At 27.7% G+C, this 15,597-nt stretch overlaps 1 protein-coding gene across 1 annotated transcript; it reads left to right on the top strand.

The window, feature by feature from the left end:
- Positions 1-121: 121 nt before the first annotated feature.
- LOC119606412 (caspase-8-like) lies at positions 122-6,858 on the top strand. The gene is given in 8 exon segments (XM_037959919.1): positions 122-345; positions 403-495; positions 498-1,241; positions 1,297-1,510; positions 6,038-6,174; positions 6,234-6,347; positions 6,379-6,385; positions 6,451-6,858. Coding segments are annotated over 8 exon segments (1,533 nt in total). The 5' UTR covers positions 122-249; the 3' UTR covers positions 6,579-6,858.
- Positions 6,859-15,597: the final 8,739 nt, after the last annotated feature.

The raw sequence follows: 15,597 nt of genomic DNA, 5'->3' as shown, positions 1-15,597 counted from the left end.
AAAATATTATTTATGAGTGGCAAACTTGCTATTTTGTTTTTTCTTTTGCTTTTAGTGTTGCCATGCAAAGTTTTTGTTACAAAAAAACAGCTAAAACGTCATGAAAAGCATTAAATTTTTAAAAAAGTAACGCCAATTTAACAGCACTGTTAAACTTTTATTATAAAAAAATAAAAAAACAAAACAAAGAACAAGCAGCATAAAAATAAAAACGGAAGAATATTTTTTTTGTTATAAATTCTAGGAAAAATGAGCTTCCGACCCAAAAACATTATGAAACGTATACAGGACATAGCAGTGGAGGATTTACAATATATAGAAACTGATTTATGTTACTACCAATTGGTAAATATAAACATTTAGAAGTTTTAAAGAAACAACTAATGACTAATAACTTGGCAGGTTTCTTTGAGTTTCCTATTGTTTGGAGCTGATAGTAACGCCTATGGTTATATATTACAAAAATTAATAATTAACAACAACCACCTCAGGGGAAAGGTTTGGGAGCAACAGGCCAACTTGTTACCAGTGGTATATTGACAAATTATGCGAATATAAATCCTGAAACTTGGCGTTTACATTTAGTAGAAGCCTTAGCTATTATCAGGGCCAAAAGGGTCTTACGCAAACTGGGTTTGCTCTGGCAGGAAATCTATCATCATTATTTGCCACATGTGGCCGAAATAAGTGTTTATGTACATCCATTACTAAAGGTTTTATATAAAATTGCCGAACGTTTAACACCGGAACAGGCCGGCCGGCTGATTCATTATATCCATACAAAATACGATGAGTGTCAGCATTTACGTTTCTATGATTATTCCTATCTGGAGGTATTTTTCTTAAATTGGTTAACGAAAGGGGTGATTGCTGTGGGCAATAGAAATTTGGAAAACTCTAATATACAAATACTTATTGAATTTTTTAAATTTAATGATATGGATTCATTTAAGGATTTACTACTTGAAACCATAAATCAACAGTTAGATAACGTAACTATTAATCAAGAACAGCAAGCGGTCAACAATGATAGACTGGAGGAGCAGCCGGAAGTGGATAAAGATTCCGGCATTTCTGTATCGCACGATTCCTGTACGACTACCCAGCTTAGTGAAGTTAAAGCTGAATTATCTGGAGATTTTGATGCTGCTGAACGTTATAAAATAACTAAAGAGAATGCTGGTTATATTTTGATAATAAATCAAAATACATTCTATGAAGAAACTGATCCCAGTTTACAGGTAATTGTAACTTAAAAATTCATTCTCGTATTTCTTTTACATATTTTCCCTTTAGCATCTATTACCAGAAAAGAAATTTAACCCTAAACGTAATGGTACCGACATTGATCGTGATAGACTTAAAGCAGTATTTTCTTCCTACGGTTATATACCTTTGGTATTTAATAATCTTACACATTGGGAGATTTTACATCACATACGTGAAACTACTAAGAAAAGTTTGCTTAAAGATTCCATTATTATTTGCATGCTTACCCATGGTATGGAAGGTAAGAGTAAAAACAAGAAAAAAATAGTAGAAATATACTTTTCTTAATTGAAAAGAAGAAGAAAAGTACTTTCTTTCTAAATATCTGTAAAAATTTCAACAATTTAAAAAAAAGTAGTAGAAAAGTACTTTTTTTAAATAGAAAAATTACACAAAATATTATATTTTTCTTACATTTTAATGCAAAATAATCTTAAGAAAACAACTTTTTTTTTTTTTTTAATTTCAAAGACTTGAAAATAGTAGTAGAAAAGTACTATTAACAATTATGATAAAATTAAAAAAATGCGTTATTTAGCATTTAGGTCCAAGTAAAAATAAAGAAAATTTAAAAATTTTTGAAAATTTTAACTATTTAAAAAAGTAGTAGAAAAGTACTTTTATTTTCTAAATAGAAAAATTACACAAAATATTATATTTTTCTTACATTTTAATGCAAATAATCTTAAGAAAACAACTTTTTTTTTGAAAATTTCAAAGATTTGAAAATAGTAGTAGAAAAATACTTTTTACAATTATGATAAAATTAAAAAAATACGTTATTTAGCATTTAGGTCCAAGTAAAAATAAAGAAAATTTAAAAATTTGTGAAAATTTTAACTATTTAAAAAAGTAGTAGAAAAGTACTCTTTTTCTAAATAGAAAAATTACACAAATATTATATTTTTCTTACATTTTAATGCAAATAATCTTAAGAAAACAAACTTTTTGGAAAATTTCAAAGATTTGAAAATAGTAGTAGAAAAGTACTCTTTACAATTATGATAAAATTAAAAAATACGTTATTTAGCATTTAGGTCCAAGTAAAAATAAAGAAAATTTAAAAATTTGTGAAAATTTTAACTATTTAAAAAAGTAGTAGAAAAGTACTCTTTTTCTAAATAGAAAAATTACACAAATATTATATTTTTCTTACATTTTAATGCAAATAATCTTAAGAAAAAAACTTTTTTTTGAAAATTTCAAAGATTTGAAAATAGTAGTAGAAAAGTACTTTTTACAATTATGATAAAATTTAAAAAAATACGTTATTTAGCTTTTAGGTCCAAGTAAAAATAAAGAAAATTTAAAAATTTGTGAAAATTTTAACTATTTAAAAAAGTAGTAGAAAAGTACTATTTTTCTAAATAGAAAAATTACACAAAATATTATATTTTTCTTACATTTTAATGCAAATAATCTTAAGAAAACAAGTTTTTTTTTAAATTTCAAAGATTTGAAAATAGTAGTAGAAAAGTACCTTTTACAATTATGATAAAATTAAAAAAAATACGTTATTTAGCATTTTGTTCCAAGGAATAATTAAAAAAATTAAAAATCAGTAAAAATTTCAATAATTTAAAAAAAGTAGTAGAAAAGTACTTTTTTAAATAGAAAAATTACACAAAATATTATATTTTTCTGACATTTTAATGCAATTAATCTTAAGAAAACATTTTTGTTTTTAAAAATTACAAAAAATTTGAAATAAGTAGTAGAAAAGTACTTTTTACAATTATGAAAAAATTAAAAAAAAAAAACGTTATTTAGCATTTGCTTCCAAGGAAAAATGAAAAAAAAAAAAAAAATCAGTAAAAATTTCAATAATTTAAAAAAGTAGTAGAAAAGTACTTTTTTCCAAATAGAAAAATTGATAAAATATTATATTTTCCTTACATTTTAATGCAAATAATCTTAATAAAATATGAACAGGGATTCAAAATGAGAAAATTTACTAAATTTGGCCTTAATCGAAAAAAGTACTTTTCTACTACTTTTTTTAAATTGTTAAAATTTTCAGCATTTTTCTACTTCTCCTTTATATTTAACTGAAACTAAAATCAAAATATAAAATTTTGTTTAATTTTGATCGAAATGAAAAAGTACTTTTCTGCTACTTTTTGTAAAAATTGACATTTTCACAAAATTGTGTGTCAAAAAAGTTATTTACATGAACAGGGCAGATAAATGAGAAAATTTACTAAATTTTGCCTTCAATTGAAAAAAGTAACTTTTCTACTACTTTTTTTAAATTGTTAAAATTTTCTTAATTTTTTCCAGTTTTTTCCCTTATATTTAACTGAAACGAGAAGACAAATATAAAATTTCGTTAATTTGTGATCGAAATGAAAAAAGTACTTTTCTACCTAGTTTTTGTTAAAAATTGGAAATTTTCATAAAATTATGTGGGGGTCAAACAAGTTAATTTACATGAACAGGAATGCAATTAGGAAAATTTCCTACATTTGGCCTTATTGAAAAAAGTACTTTTCTACTACTTTTTTAAATTGTTAAAATTTTCTTAATTTTTCCGTTTTTCCTTTATTTAACTGAAACTAAAAGCAAAATATAAATATTGTTTAATTTTGATCGAAATGAAAAAGTACTTTTCTACTACTTTTTGTAAAAATTGAAATTTTCATAAAATTATGTGTCAAACAAGTTATTTACATGAACAGGAATGCAAATTGAGAAAATTTACTACATTTGGCCTTAATTGAAAAAAGTACTTTTCTACTACTTTTTAAATTGTTAAAATTTTCTTAATTTTTTCCGTTTTTCCCTTATATTTAACTGAAACTAGAAGAAAAATATAAAATTTCGTTTAATTTTGATCGAAATGAAAAAAGTACTTTTCTACTATTTTTTGTAAAAATTGAAATTTTCATAAAATTATGTGTCAAACAAGTTATTTACATGAACAGGAATGCAATTGAGAAAATTTACTACATTTGGCCTTAATTGAAAAAAGTACTTTTCTACTACTTTTTTTAAATTGTTAAAATTTTCTTAATTTTTCCGTTTTTTCCTTTATATTTAACTGAAACTAAAAGCAAAATATAAAATATTGTTTAATTTTGATCGAAATGAAAAAGTACTTTTCTACTACTTTTTGTAAAAATTGAAATTTTCATAAAATTATGTGTCAAAGAAGTTATTTACATGAATAGGGATACGAAATGAGAAAATTTATTAGTTTTTGCTTTAATTGAAAAAAGTACTTTTCTACTACTTTTTTTAAATTGTCAAAATTTTTAGCTTTTTTCTATTTCTCCTATATATTTAACTGAAACTAGAAGCAAAATAATTTTTTTTTAATTTGGATCAAATTGAAAAAACTACTTTTCTACTACTTTTTGTAAAAATTGAAATTTTCATAAAATTATGTGTCAAAGAAGTTATTACATGAACAGGGAAGCAAAATGAGAAAATTTATTAAATTTGGCCTTAATTGAAAAAAGTACTTTTCTACTACTTTTTTTAAATTGTTAAAATTTTCAGCATTTTTTCCACTTTTCCTTTATATTTACCTAAAACTAAAGGAAAATATAAAATTTTGTTTAATTTTAATGGAAATTAAAAAAGTACTTTCTACTACTTTTGTAAAATTTAAATTTTTATGAAATTATCTGACAATCAAATTATTACATGAACTGGGAAGCAAAATGAGAAAATTTATTAGTTTTTGCTTTAAATGAAAAAGCACTTTTCTACTACTTTTTTTAAATTGCCAAAATTTTCAGCATTTTTCCACTTTTCCTTTATATTTACCTAAAACTAAAGGAAAATATAAAATTTTGTTTAATTTTGGTGGAAATTAAAAAAGTACTTTTCTACTACTTTTTTTAAATTGTTAAAATTTTCAGCATTTTTCCACTTTTCCTTTATATTTACCTAAACTAAAGGAAAATATAAAATTTTGTTTAATTTTGGTGGAAATTAAAAAAGTACTTTTCTACTACTTTTTGTAAAAATTAAAATTTTTATGAAATTATCTGACAATCAAATTATTTACATGAACTGGGAAGCAAAATTAGAAAATTTATTAGTTTTTGCTTTAATTGAAAAAAGTACTTTTCTACTACTTTTTTTAAATTGTTAAAATTTTCAGCATTTTTGAACTTTTCCTTTATATTTACCTAAAACTAAAGGAAAATATAAATTTTATTTAATTTTGGTGGAAATTAAAAAAGTACTTTTCTACTACTTTTTGTAAAAATTAAAATTTTTATGAAATTATCTGACAATCAAATTATTTACATGAACTGGGAAGCAAAATGAGAAAATTTATTAGTTTTTGCTTTAAATGAAAAAAGCACTTTTCTACTACTTTTTTTTAAATTGCCAAAATTTTCAGCATTTTTCCACTTTTCCTTTATATTTACCTAAAACTAAAGGAAAATATAAAATTTTGTTTAATTTTGGTGGAAATTAAAAAAGTACTTTTCTACTACTTTTTTTAAATTGTTAAAATTTTCAGCATTTTTCCACTTTTCCTTTATATTTACCTAAAACTAAAGGAAAATATAAAATTTTGTTTAATTTTGTTGGAAATTAAAAAAGTACTTTTCTACTACTTTTTGTAAAAATTAAAATTTTATGAAATTATCTGACAATCAAATTATTTACATGAACTGGGAAGCAAAATTAGAAAATTTATTAGTTTTTGCTTTAAATGAAAAAAGCACTTTTCTACTACTTATTTTAATTTGTTAATATTTTTATTGACTTTTATTTTTTCTTTATAATTACCTACGTTTTATGACAGGTGCTGTATATGGCTGTAATTCTATACCGGTAGCCATAGCCGAAATTAAGGAAATATTAACTGCTGACACACTGATGGGAAAACCAAAGATGCTTTTATTTCAAGCCTGCCAAAAGCATGATCCAAAAGTCGATACGGTATTTCCGAACATTTGAAAGCCCAAAGCTTTTACCTATTGATACTATTCTCATTTTAGACAAGTACAAAATCCATTCAAAAGTTTTCACCCGATGCCTATGCCGACCATATTGTTGGGTATTTCTGCCATAAAGGGAACCGAATCTCTAAGAGATCCCGAAAAAGGTTCCTGGTATATTGAATCGTTATGTAAATTTGTGCAGAAATATGGTAATCGGTAAGTTGTAAAAGTTTTTTTCAGAATTTTATGTTAATTTCTTATAAATATATTTTAGCAAGCATATGGCGGGACATTTTAACGGCTGTTACTAGAGAGATTTCCAAAAAACGTGCCTCCGAAAATGATTTTATGCTACCCGAAACCTACACCACATTGCGCAAGGAACTTTATTTGCCTGCTTAAAGAGGTTATCTTCTAGTCTTTGATACTTTAAGCAAAAGCCTGTTTTTATAGGTCAATGTCTTTTAATTCTGTTTATTTTGAATTTGATCTCTATAGCAGGCTGTTTTATTTATTTTTTTTTAATTTTTTACCAAAAAGTTTTAAATTATGTTTGTTAATTAACACAAAATTATTATTAAACTAAAGTGTACATAGTTTGTACAATAGTTTATGTTTTAAAAAATTTTTATTTTCTTTTGCTAATTCTTCTAAAGAATTTAATAAAATTCAATTTTTATATTTTGTAAATTGTTCATTTATAAAATGTTGTTTTTAAAACTCTCTTAAATATGCCATAGTTTAGTCTGCAGTGTAGTATGGAGTCTAAGCTATAGTCTAGACTTTACTATAGTTTTCAGTCTAAATTGTAGTCTATAGTCTAGTCTACAGTTCAGTCTATGGTCTAGGGTATAGACTAGTCTATCGTCTAGTGTATAGTGTAGTCTGTAGTCTAGTCTATAGTATAGTCTAGTCTATAGTCTAGTGTATAGTTTAGTCATATTCTAGTCTATAGTCTAGTATATAGTCTAGTCTATAGTCTAGTCTATAGTCTAGGCTATGTCTAGTATAGTCTAGTCTATAGTCTAGTCTATAGTCTAGTCTATAGTCTAGTCTATAGTCTAGTCTATAGTCTAGTCTATAGTCTAGTCTATAGTCTAGTATATAGTCTAGTCTATAGTCTAGTCTATAGTCTAGTCTATAGTCTAGTCTATAGTCTAGTCTATAGTCTAGTCTATAGTCTAGTCTATAGTCTAGTCTATAGTCTAGTCTATAGTCTAGTCTATAGTCTAGTCTATAGTCTAGTCTATAGTCTAGTCTATAGTCTAGTCTATAGTCTAGTCTATAGTCTAGTCTATAGTCTAGTCTATAGTCTAGTCTATCGTCTAGTGTATAGTGTAGTCTGTAGTCTAGTCTATAGTATAGTCTAGTCTATAGTCTAGTGTATAGTTTAGTCTATATTCTAGTCTATAGTCTAGTATATAGTCTAGTCTATAGTCTAGTCTATAGTCTAGTCTATAGTCTAGTCTATAGTCTAGTCTATAGTCTAGTCTATAGTCTAGTCTATAGTCTAGTCTATAGTCTAGTCTATAGTCTAGTCTATAGTCTAGTCTATAGTCTAGTCTATAGTCTAGTCTATAGTCTAGTCTATAGTCTAGTCTATAGTCTAGTCTATAGTCTAGTCTATAGTCTAGTCTATAGTCTAGTCTATAGTCTAGTCTATAGTCTAGTCTATAGTCGTCTATAGTCTAGTCTATAGTCTAGTCTATAGTCTAGTCTATAGTCTAGTCTATAGTTATAGTCTAGTCTATAGTCTAGTCTATAGTCTAGTCTATAGTCTAGTCTATAGTCTAGTCTATAGTCTAGTCTATAGTCTAGTCTATAGTCTAGTCTATAGTCTAGTCTATAGTCTAGTCTTAGTCTAGTATAGTCTAGTCTAGTAGTCTATAGTCTAGTCTATAGTCTAGTCTATAGTCTAGTCTAAGTCTAGTCTATAGTCTAGTCTATAGTCTAGTCTATAGGTCTAGTCTATAGTCTAGTCTATAGTCTAGTCTATAGTCTAGTCTATAGTCTAGTCTATAGTCTAGTCTATAGTCTAGTCTATAGTCTAGTCTATAGTCTAGTCTATAGTCTAGTCTATAGTCTAGTCTATAGTCTAGTCTATAGTCTAGTCTATAGTCTAGTCTATAGTCTAGTCTATAGTCTAGTCTATCGTCTAGTCTATAGTCTAGTCTATAGTCTAGTATATAGTCTAGTCTATAGTCTAGTCTATAGTCTAGTCTATAGTCTAGTCTATAGTCTAGTCTATAGTCTAGTCTATAGTCTAGTCTATAGTCTAGTCTATAGTCTAGTCTATAGTCTAGTCTATAGTCTAGTCTATAGTCTAGTCTATAGTCTAGTCTATAGTCTAGTCTATAGTCTAGTCTATAGTCTAGTCTATAGTCTAGTCTATAGTCTAGTCTATAGTCTAGTCTATAGTCTAGTCTATAGTCTAGTCTATAGTCTAGTCTATAGTCTAGTCTATAGTCTAGTCTATAGTCTAGTCTATAGTCTAGTCTTTAGTCCAGTGTATAGTCTAGTCAATAGTCTAGTGTATAGTCTAATCTATAGTCTAGTATATGGAATGGTCTGTAGTCTAGTCTATGGTTTAGTCTATAGTCTAGCCTATAGTTTAGTCTATAGTCTAATCTATAGTAAAGTCTATGGTCTACTATATAGTGTAGTTTATCGTCTAATTTATAGTGCAGTCTATAGTCTTGGTTATAGTCTAGTCTATAGTCTAGTCTATAGTCTAGTCTATAGTCTAGTCTATAGTCTAGTCTATAGTCTAGTCTATAGTCTAGTCTATAGTCTAATCTATAGTCTAGTATATGGAATGGTCTGTAGTCTAGCCTATAGTTTAGTCTATAGTCTAGTCTATAGTCTAATCTATGGTAAAGTCTATGGTCTAGTCTATAGTCTAATCTATAGTAAAGTCTATGGGCTAGTATATACTCTAGTCTATAGTCTAGTCTATAGTTTAGTGTATTATTTAGTCTATAGTCTAGTCTATAGTATAGGCTATAGTCTAGTGTATAGTTTAGTGTATAGTCTAGTCTATAGTCTAGTGTATAGTCTAATCTATAGTCTAGTATATGGAATGGCCTATAGTCTAGTCTATGGTTTAATCAATGATTTAGTCTATAGTCTAGCCTATAGCTTACTATATAGTCTAGCCTTTAGTTTAGCCTATAGCCTAGTCTATAGTCTAATATATACTCTAGTCTATAGTCCAATTTATAGGCTAGTCTATAGTATGGTCTACAGTTCAGTCTATAGTTAAGTCTATATTCCATATTCATACTTATCAAACTTATGAAAATTGTCTAAATTAAAAACAATACATGTTCATCTTCAAACAAAATTAATTAAAAATTTTAAAGTTAAAAATAACATTTTCTTTAAACGTTCAAAACAACCCGTCCATATACTTAACTTAACAAAGTCAACAACCATTCCCTCTTTTAATACAACTGTAAACATTAATTTTTAATAAATTCCGTTAAGAAATTTTACTTACTTCCATTTCCGTTGCAGCTGATCTTCTGATTTCTTTTAATTTATTTCTTAACTTCAGAACTTTGTTCAGAACATGCTCCATTTTCTATTTTAATACACATACATACTTTTTCTTAAAACACATTCATATCTACTACTCATTCTTTATATTTTAATTTTTTTTAACATTTTATTTTCATTGCTTTTACATTTACTTTAACATTTCAACTTAACACTGCATTAACAGTCTCTTATTAAGTAAACAATAACAACAGAAGGAAACAGCAATCATTACGGAAACTTAAAAAATAAACAACTCGAAACTTTTTCTTCTTTTTTTATATATTTTCTTTATTTTCTCTAAACTTTTTTTCTTTCTCACTTTGCTCTGCTTTTTTAAGCTTACTTTTATTTTCTCTCAGCTTTTTTTTCTTTCTTACTTTGCTCTGCTTTTTTAAGCTTGCTCTTTTCTTAACATTTTTCACCAACACTTTAACACTCTTTGTATAAACGCTACGAAGGAACCCGTGAAAAGGAAACTGCGGCCGGCATATAATTTCTAACAAATTTTCTAACATGTTTTCTTATATTTTCTTTAAGATTTTTAAGTAAATTCTTTTACACAACTATAAAACTATACATTTATTATATTTTTATGCAAAAATATTTAAATATTCTTTATTATTTTCTTTATAATTTAAGAATAAAACTAAGACACTTCTTCTAACCAACCGAACCGTGTGAAAATTACGCGAGAACTAAATCTACTTAGATTAGTATGTATCCATTAATAAGAGAAACGTCAAAAACTTATGATTGAGAGGAGATAAAAGGGAGTAAATTAATGTCAATGCGCGACTTACTAAAGTAAATGTTTTATGGGAAAATTGCAAGTAGGAGGATTAAACAAAATTATTATGCTGATGGGAAGCTTAATTATTTAATTTTTTAATGTTTAATGTTTAAGGAGAATTTATTTAAAAGAGAGTTTTTAATATGAGTGGTAGTGATGGAATGTGGTAATAAGGTTTTACCCTAGAACATAGTCTACACTAAACTCTACACTTAAGTAGTTTACAACTAACTATAGACCACGCAATAGACTAGACTATAAACTATAGTCCAAATAGACTAGACTATAGACTAGACTATAGGACTAGACTATAGACTAGACTATAGACTAGACTATAGACTAGACTATAGACTAGACTATAGACTAGACTATGACTATAGACTAGACTATAGACTAGACTATAGACTAGACTATAGACTAGACTATAGACTAGACTATAGACTAGACTATAGACTAGACTATAGACTAGACTATAGACTAGACTATACTAGACTAAGACTATAGACTAGACTATAGACTAGACTATAGACTAGACTATAGAGACTATAGACTATAGACTAGACTATAGACTAGACTATAGACTAGACTATAGACTAGACTATAGACTAGACTATAGACTAGACTAGACTAGACTATAGACTAGACTATAGACTAGACTATAGACTAGACTATAGACTAGACTATAGACTAGACTATAGACTAGACTATAGACTAGACTATAGACTAGACTAGACTAGACTATAGACTAGACTATAGACTGGACTATAGACTAGCCTATAGACTAGACTATAGACTAGACTATAGACTAGACTATAGACTAGACTATAGACTAGACTATAGACTAGACTATAGACTAGACTATAGACTAGACTATAGACTAGACTATAGACTAGACTATAGACTAGACTATAGACTAGACTATAGACTAGACTATAGAATAGACTATAGACTAGGACTATAGAATAGACTATAGACTAGACTATAGACTAGACTATAGACTAGACTATAGACTAGAATATAGAATAGACTATAGACTAGACTATAGACTAGACTATAGACTAGACTATAGATTAGACTATAGATAGGACTATAGACTGGACTATAGACTGGACTATAGACTAGACTATAGACTAGACTATAGACTGGACTATAGACTAGGACTATAGACTAGACTATAGACTAGACTATAGACTAGACTACCAGACTAGACTATAGACCGATGACTATATACTGGACTATAGACTAGACTATAGACTAGACTATAGACTAGACTCTAGACTAGACATACTACTAGAGACTAGACTAGGCTATAGACTAGACTATAGACTAGACTATAGACTAGACTATAGACTAGACTATAGACTAGACTATAGACTAGACTATAGACTAGACTATAGACTAGACTATAGACTAGACTATAGACTAGACTATAGACTAGACTATAGACTAGACTATAGACTAGACTATAGACTAGACTATAGACTAGACTATAGACTAGACTATAGACTAGACTATAGACTAGATTAGACTATAGACTAGACTAGACTAGACTATAGACTAGACTATAGACTAGACTATAGACTAGACTATAGACTAGACTATAGACTAGACTATAGACTAGACTATAGACTAGACTATAGACTAGACTATAGACTAGACTAGACTAGACTATAGACTAGACTATAGACTAGACTATAGACTAGACTATAGACTAGACTATAGACTAGACTATAGACTAGACTATAGACTAGACTATAGACTAGACTATAGACTAGACTATAGACTAGACTATAGACTAGACTATAGACTAGACTATAGACTAGACTATAGACTAGACTATAGACTAACTATAGACTAGACTATAGACTAGACATAGACTAGACTATAGACCTATAGACTAGACTAGACTAACTAGACTAACTATAGACTAGACTATAGACTAGACTATAGACTAGACTATAGACTAGACTATAGACTAGACTATAGACTAGACTATAGACTAGACTATAGAGACTATACTATAGACTAGACTATAGACTAGACTATAGACTAACTATAGACTAGACTATAGCTAGACTATAGACTAGACTATAGACTAGACTATAGACTAGACTATAGACTAGACTATAGACTAGACTTTAGACTAGACTATAGACTGACCTTTAGAGTAGACATAAGACTATACTTCAGACTAGACTATAGAATAGACTTGACTTGACTAGTCTAGTCTATAGACTAGACTTTAGAGGAGACTATAGACTAGACTTCAGACTAGACTATAGAATAGACTGGACTAGTCTAGTCTATAGTTTAGTCTTTAGTCGAATCTATAGTCTAGTCTATGGTCTAGTCTATAGTCTAGTCTATGTCTGTCTATAGTCTAGTCTATAGTCTAGTCTAGTCTATAGTCTAGTCTATAGTCTAGTCTATAGTCTATTATTTATTATAGTCTATCTATAGACTAGACTAGACTTTAGACTAGACTATAGACTAGACTTTAGACTAGACTATAGACTAGACTTTAGAGTAGACTATAGACTAGACTTCAGACTAGACTATAGAATAGACTTCACTAGTCTAGTCTATAGACTAGACTTTAGAGTAGACTATAGACTAGACTTCAGACTAGACTATAGAATAGACTGGACTAGTCTAGTCTATAGTCTAGTCTTTAGTCGAATCTATAGTCTAGTCTATAGTCTAGTCTATAGTCTAGTCTATAGTCTAGTCTATAGTCTAGTCTATAGTCTAGTCTATAGTCTAGTCTATAGTCTAGTCTATAGTCTAGTCTATAGTCTAGTCTATAGTCTAGTCTATAGTCTAGTCTATAGTCTAGTCTATAGTCTAGTCTATAGTCTAGTCTATAGTCTAGTCTATAGTCTAGTCTATAGTCTAGTCTATAGTCTAGTCTATAGTCTAGTCTATAGTCTAGTCTATAGTCTAGTCTATAGTCTAGTCTATAGTCTAGTCTATAGTCTAGTCTATAGTCTAGTCTATAGTCTAGTCTATAGTCTAGTCTACAGTCTAGTCTATAGACTAGTCTATAGTCTAGTCTATAGTCCAGTCGATAATCTATTTTAGACTATAGTTTATAGTCTAATCGATTGCGTGGTCTATAGTTAGTTGTAAAACTACTTAAGTGTAGAGTTTAGTGTAGACTATGTTCTAGGTAAAACCTTATTACCACATTCCATCACTACCACTCATATTAAAAACTCTCTTTTAAATAAATTCTCCTTAAACATTAAACATTAAAAAATTAAATAATTAAGCTTCCCATCAGCATAATAATTTTGTTTAATCCTCCTACTTGCAATTTTCCAATAAAAACATTTACTTTAGTAAGTCGCGCATTGACATTAATTTACTCCCTTTTATCTCCTCTCAATCATAAGTTTTTGACGTTTCTCTTTATTAATGGATACATACTAATCTAAGTAGATTTAGTTCTCGCGTAATTTTCACACGGTTCGGTTGGTTAGAAGAAGTGTCTTAGTTTTATTCTTAAATTATAAAGAAAATAATAAAGAATATTTAAATATTTTTGTATAAAAATATAATAAAAGTATAGTTCTATAGTTGTGTAAAAGAATTTCCTTAAAAATCTTAAAGAAAATATAAGAAAACATGTTAGAAAATTTGTTAGAAATTATATGCCGGCCGCAGTTTCCTTTTCACCGGTTCCTTCGTAGCGTTTATACAAAGAGTGTTAAAGTGTTGGTGAAAAATGTTAAGAAAAGAGAAAGCTTAAAAAAGCAGAGCAAAGTGAGAAAGAAAAAAAAAAGCTGAGAGAAAATAAAAGTAAGCTTAAAAAAGCAGAGCAAAGTGAGAAAGAAAAAAAGCTTAGAGAAAATAAAGAAAATATATGAAAAAAGAAGAAAAGTTTCGAGTTGTTTATTTTTTAAGTTTCCGTAATGATTGCTGTTTCCTTCTGTTGTTATTGTTTACTTAATAAGAGACTGTTAATGCAGTGTTAAGTTGAAATGTTAAAGTAAATGTAAAAAGCAATGAAAATAAAGCCATATGTTAAAAAAAATATAAATATAAAGAATGAGTAGTAGATATGAAAGTGTTTTAAGAAAAAGTATGTACATATGTGAATTAAATTAGAAAATGGAGCATGTTCTGAACAAAGTTCTGAAGTTAAGAAATAAAATAAAAGAAATCAGAAGATCAGCTGCAACGGAAATGGAAGTAAGTAAAATTTCTTAACAGAATTTATTAAAAATTAATGTTTACAGTTGTATTAAAAGAGGGAATGGTTGTTGACCTTGCTAAGTCAAGTATATGTACGGGTTGTTCTGAACGTTTAAACAAAATGTTATGTTTATACTAAGAAATTAATTCAAACTTGAAAATTTTTCTTCCACTTGTAAAAATTCCATAAAAAGTATTTATTAAGAAACACTATTTTACCTTTTCAAAAGTTTTCTCAAACAAAACGAGTTAACATTTGTTCACATTTTAGTATTTTGGGAGTTTTGATCATTGCCTACATTATAATGTAGTTAATAGTTTAGTCTATGGTCTAGTCTATAGTTTAGTCTATAGTCTAGTCTAAAGTCTAGTCTATAGTCTAGTCTATAGTCTAGTCTATGGTCTAGTCTATAGTCTATTCTATAGTCTAGTCTATAGTCTATTCTATAATATATTCTATACTCCAGTTTATAGTCTAGTCTATAATCTATTCTATAGTCTAGTCTATAGTCTAGTCTATAGTCTAGTCTATAGTCTAGTCTATAGTCTAGTCTATAGTATAGTTTATAGTATAGTCTATAGTCTAGTCTATAGTCTAGTCTATAGTCTAGTCTATAGTCTAGTCTATAGTCTAGTCTATAGTATAGTTTATAGTCTAGTCTATAGTCTAGTCTATAGTCTAGTCTATAGTCTAGTCTATAGTCTAGTCTATAGTCTAGTCTATAGTCTAGTCTATAGTCTAGTCTATAGGTCTAGTCTATAGTCTAGGTCTATAGTCTAGTCTATAGTCTAGTCTATAGTCTAGTCTATAGTCCTAGTCTATAGTCTAGTCTATAGTCTAGTCTATAGTCTAGTCTATAGTCTAGTCTATAGTCTAGTCTATAGTCTAGTCTA

The sequence above is a fragment of the Lucilia sericata genome, unplaced genomic scaffold, assembly GCF_015586225.1.
Source record: "Lucilia sericata isolate MDLA Ls3-8-SP2 unplaced genomic scaffold, ASM1558622v1 Contig000583F_arrow, whole genome shotgun sequence".
Taxonomy (NCBI): domain Eukaryota; kingdom Metazoa; phylum Arthropoda; class Insecta; order Diptera; family Calliphoridae; genus Lucilia; species Lucilia sericata.
This window is presented reverse-complemented; position numbering and strand designations above follow the sequence as displayed.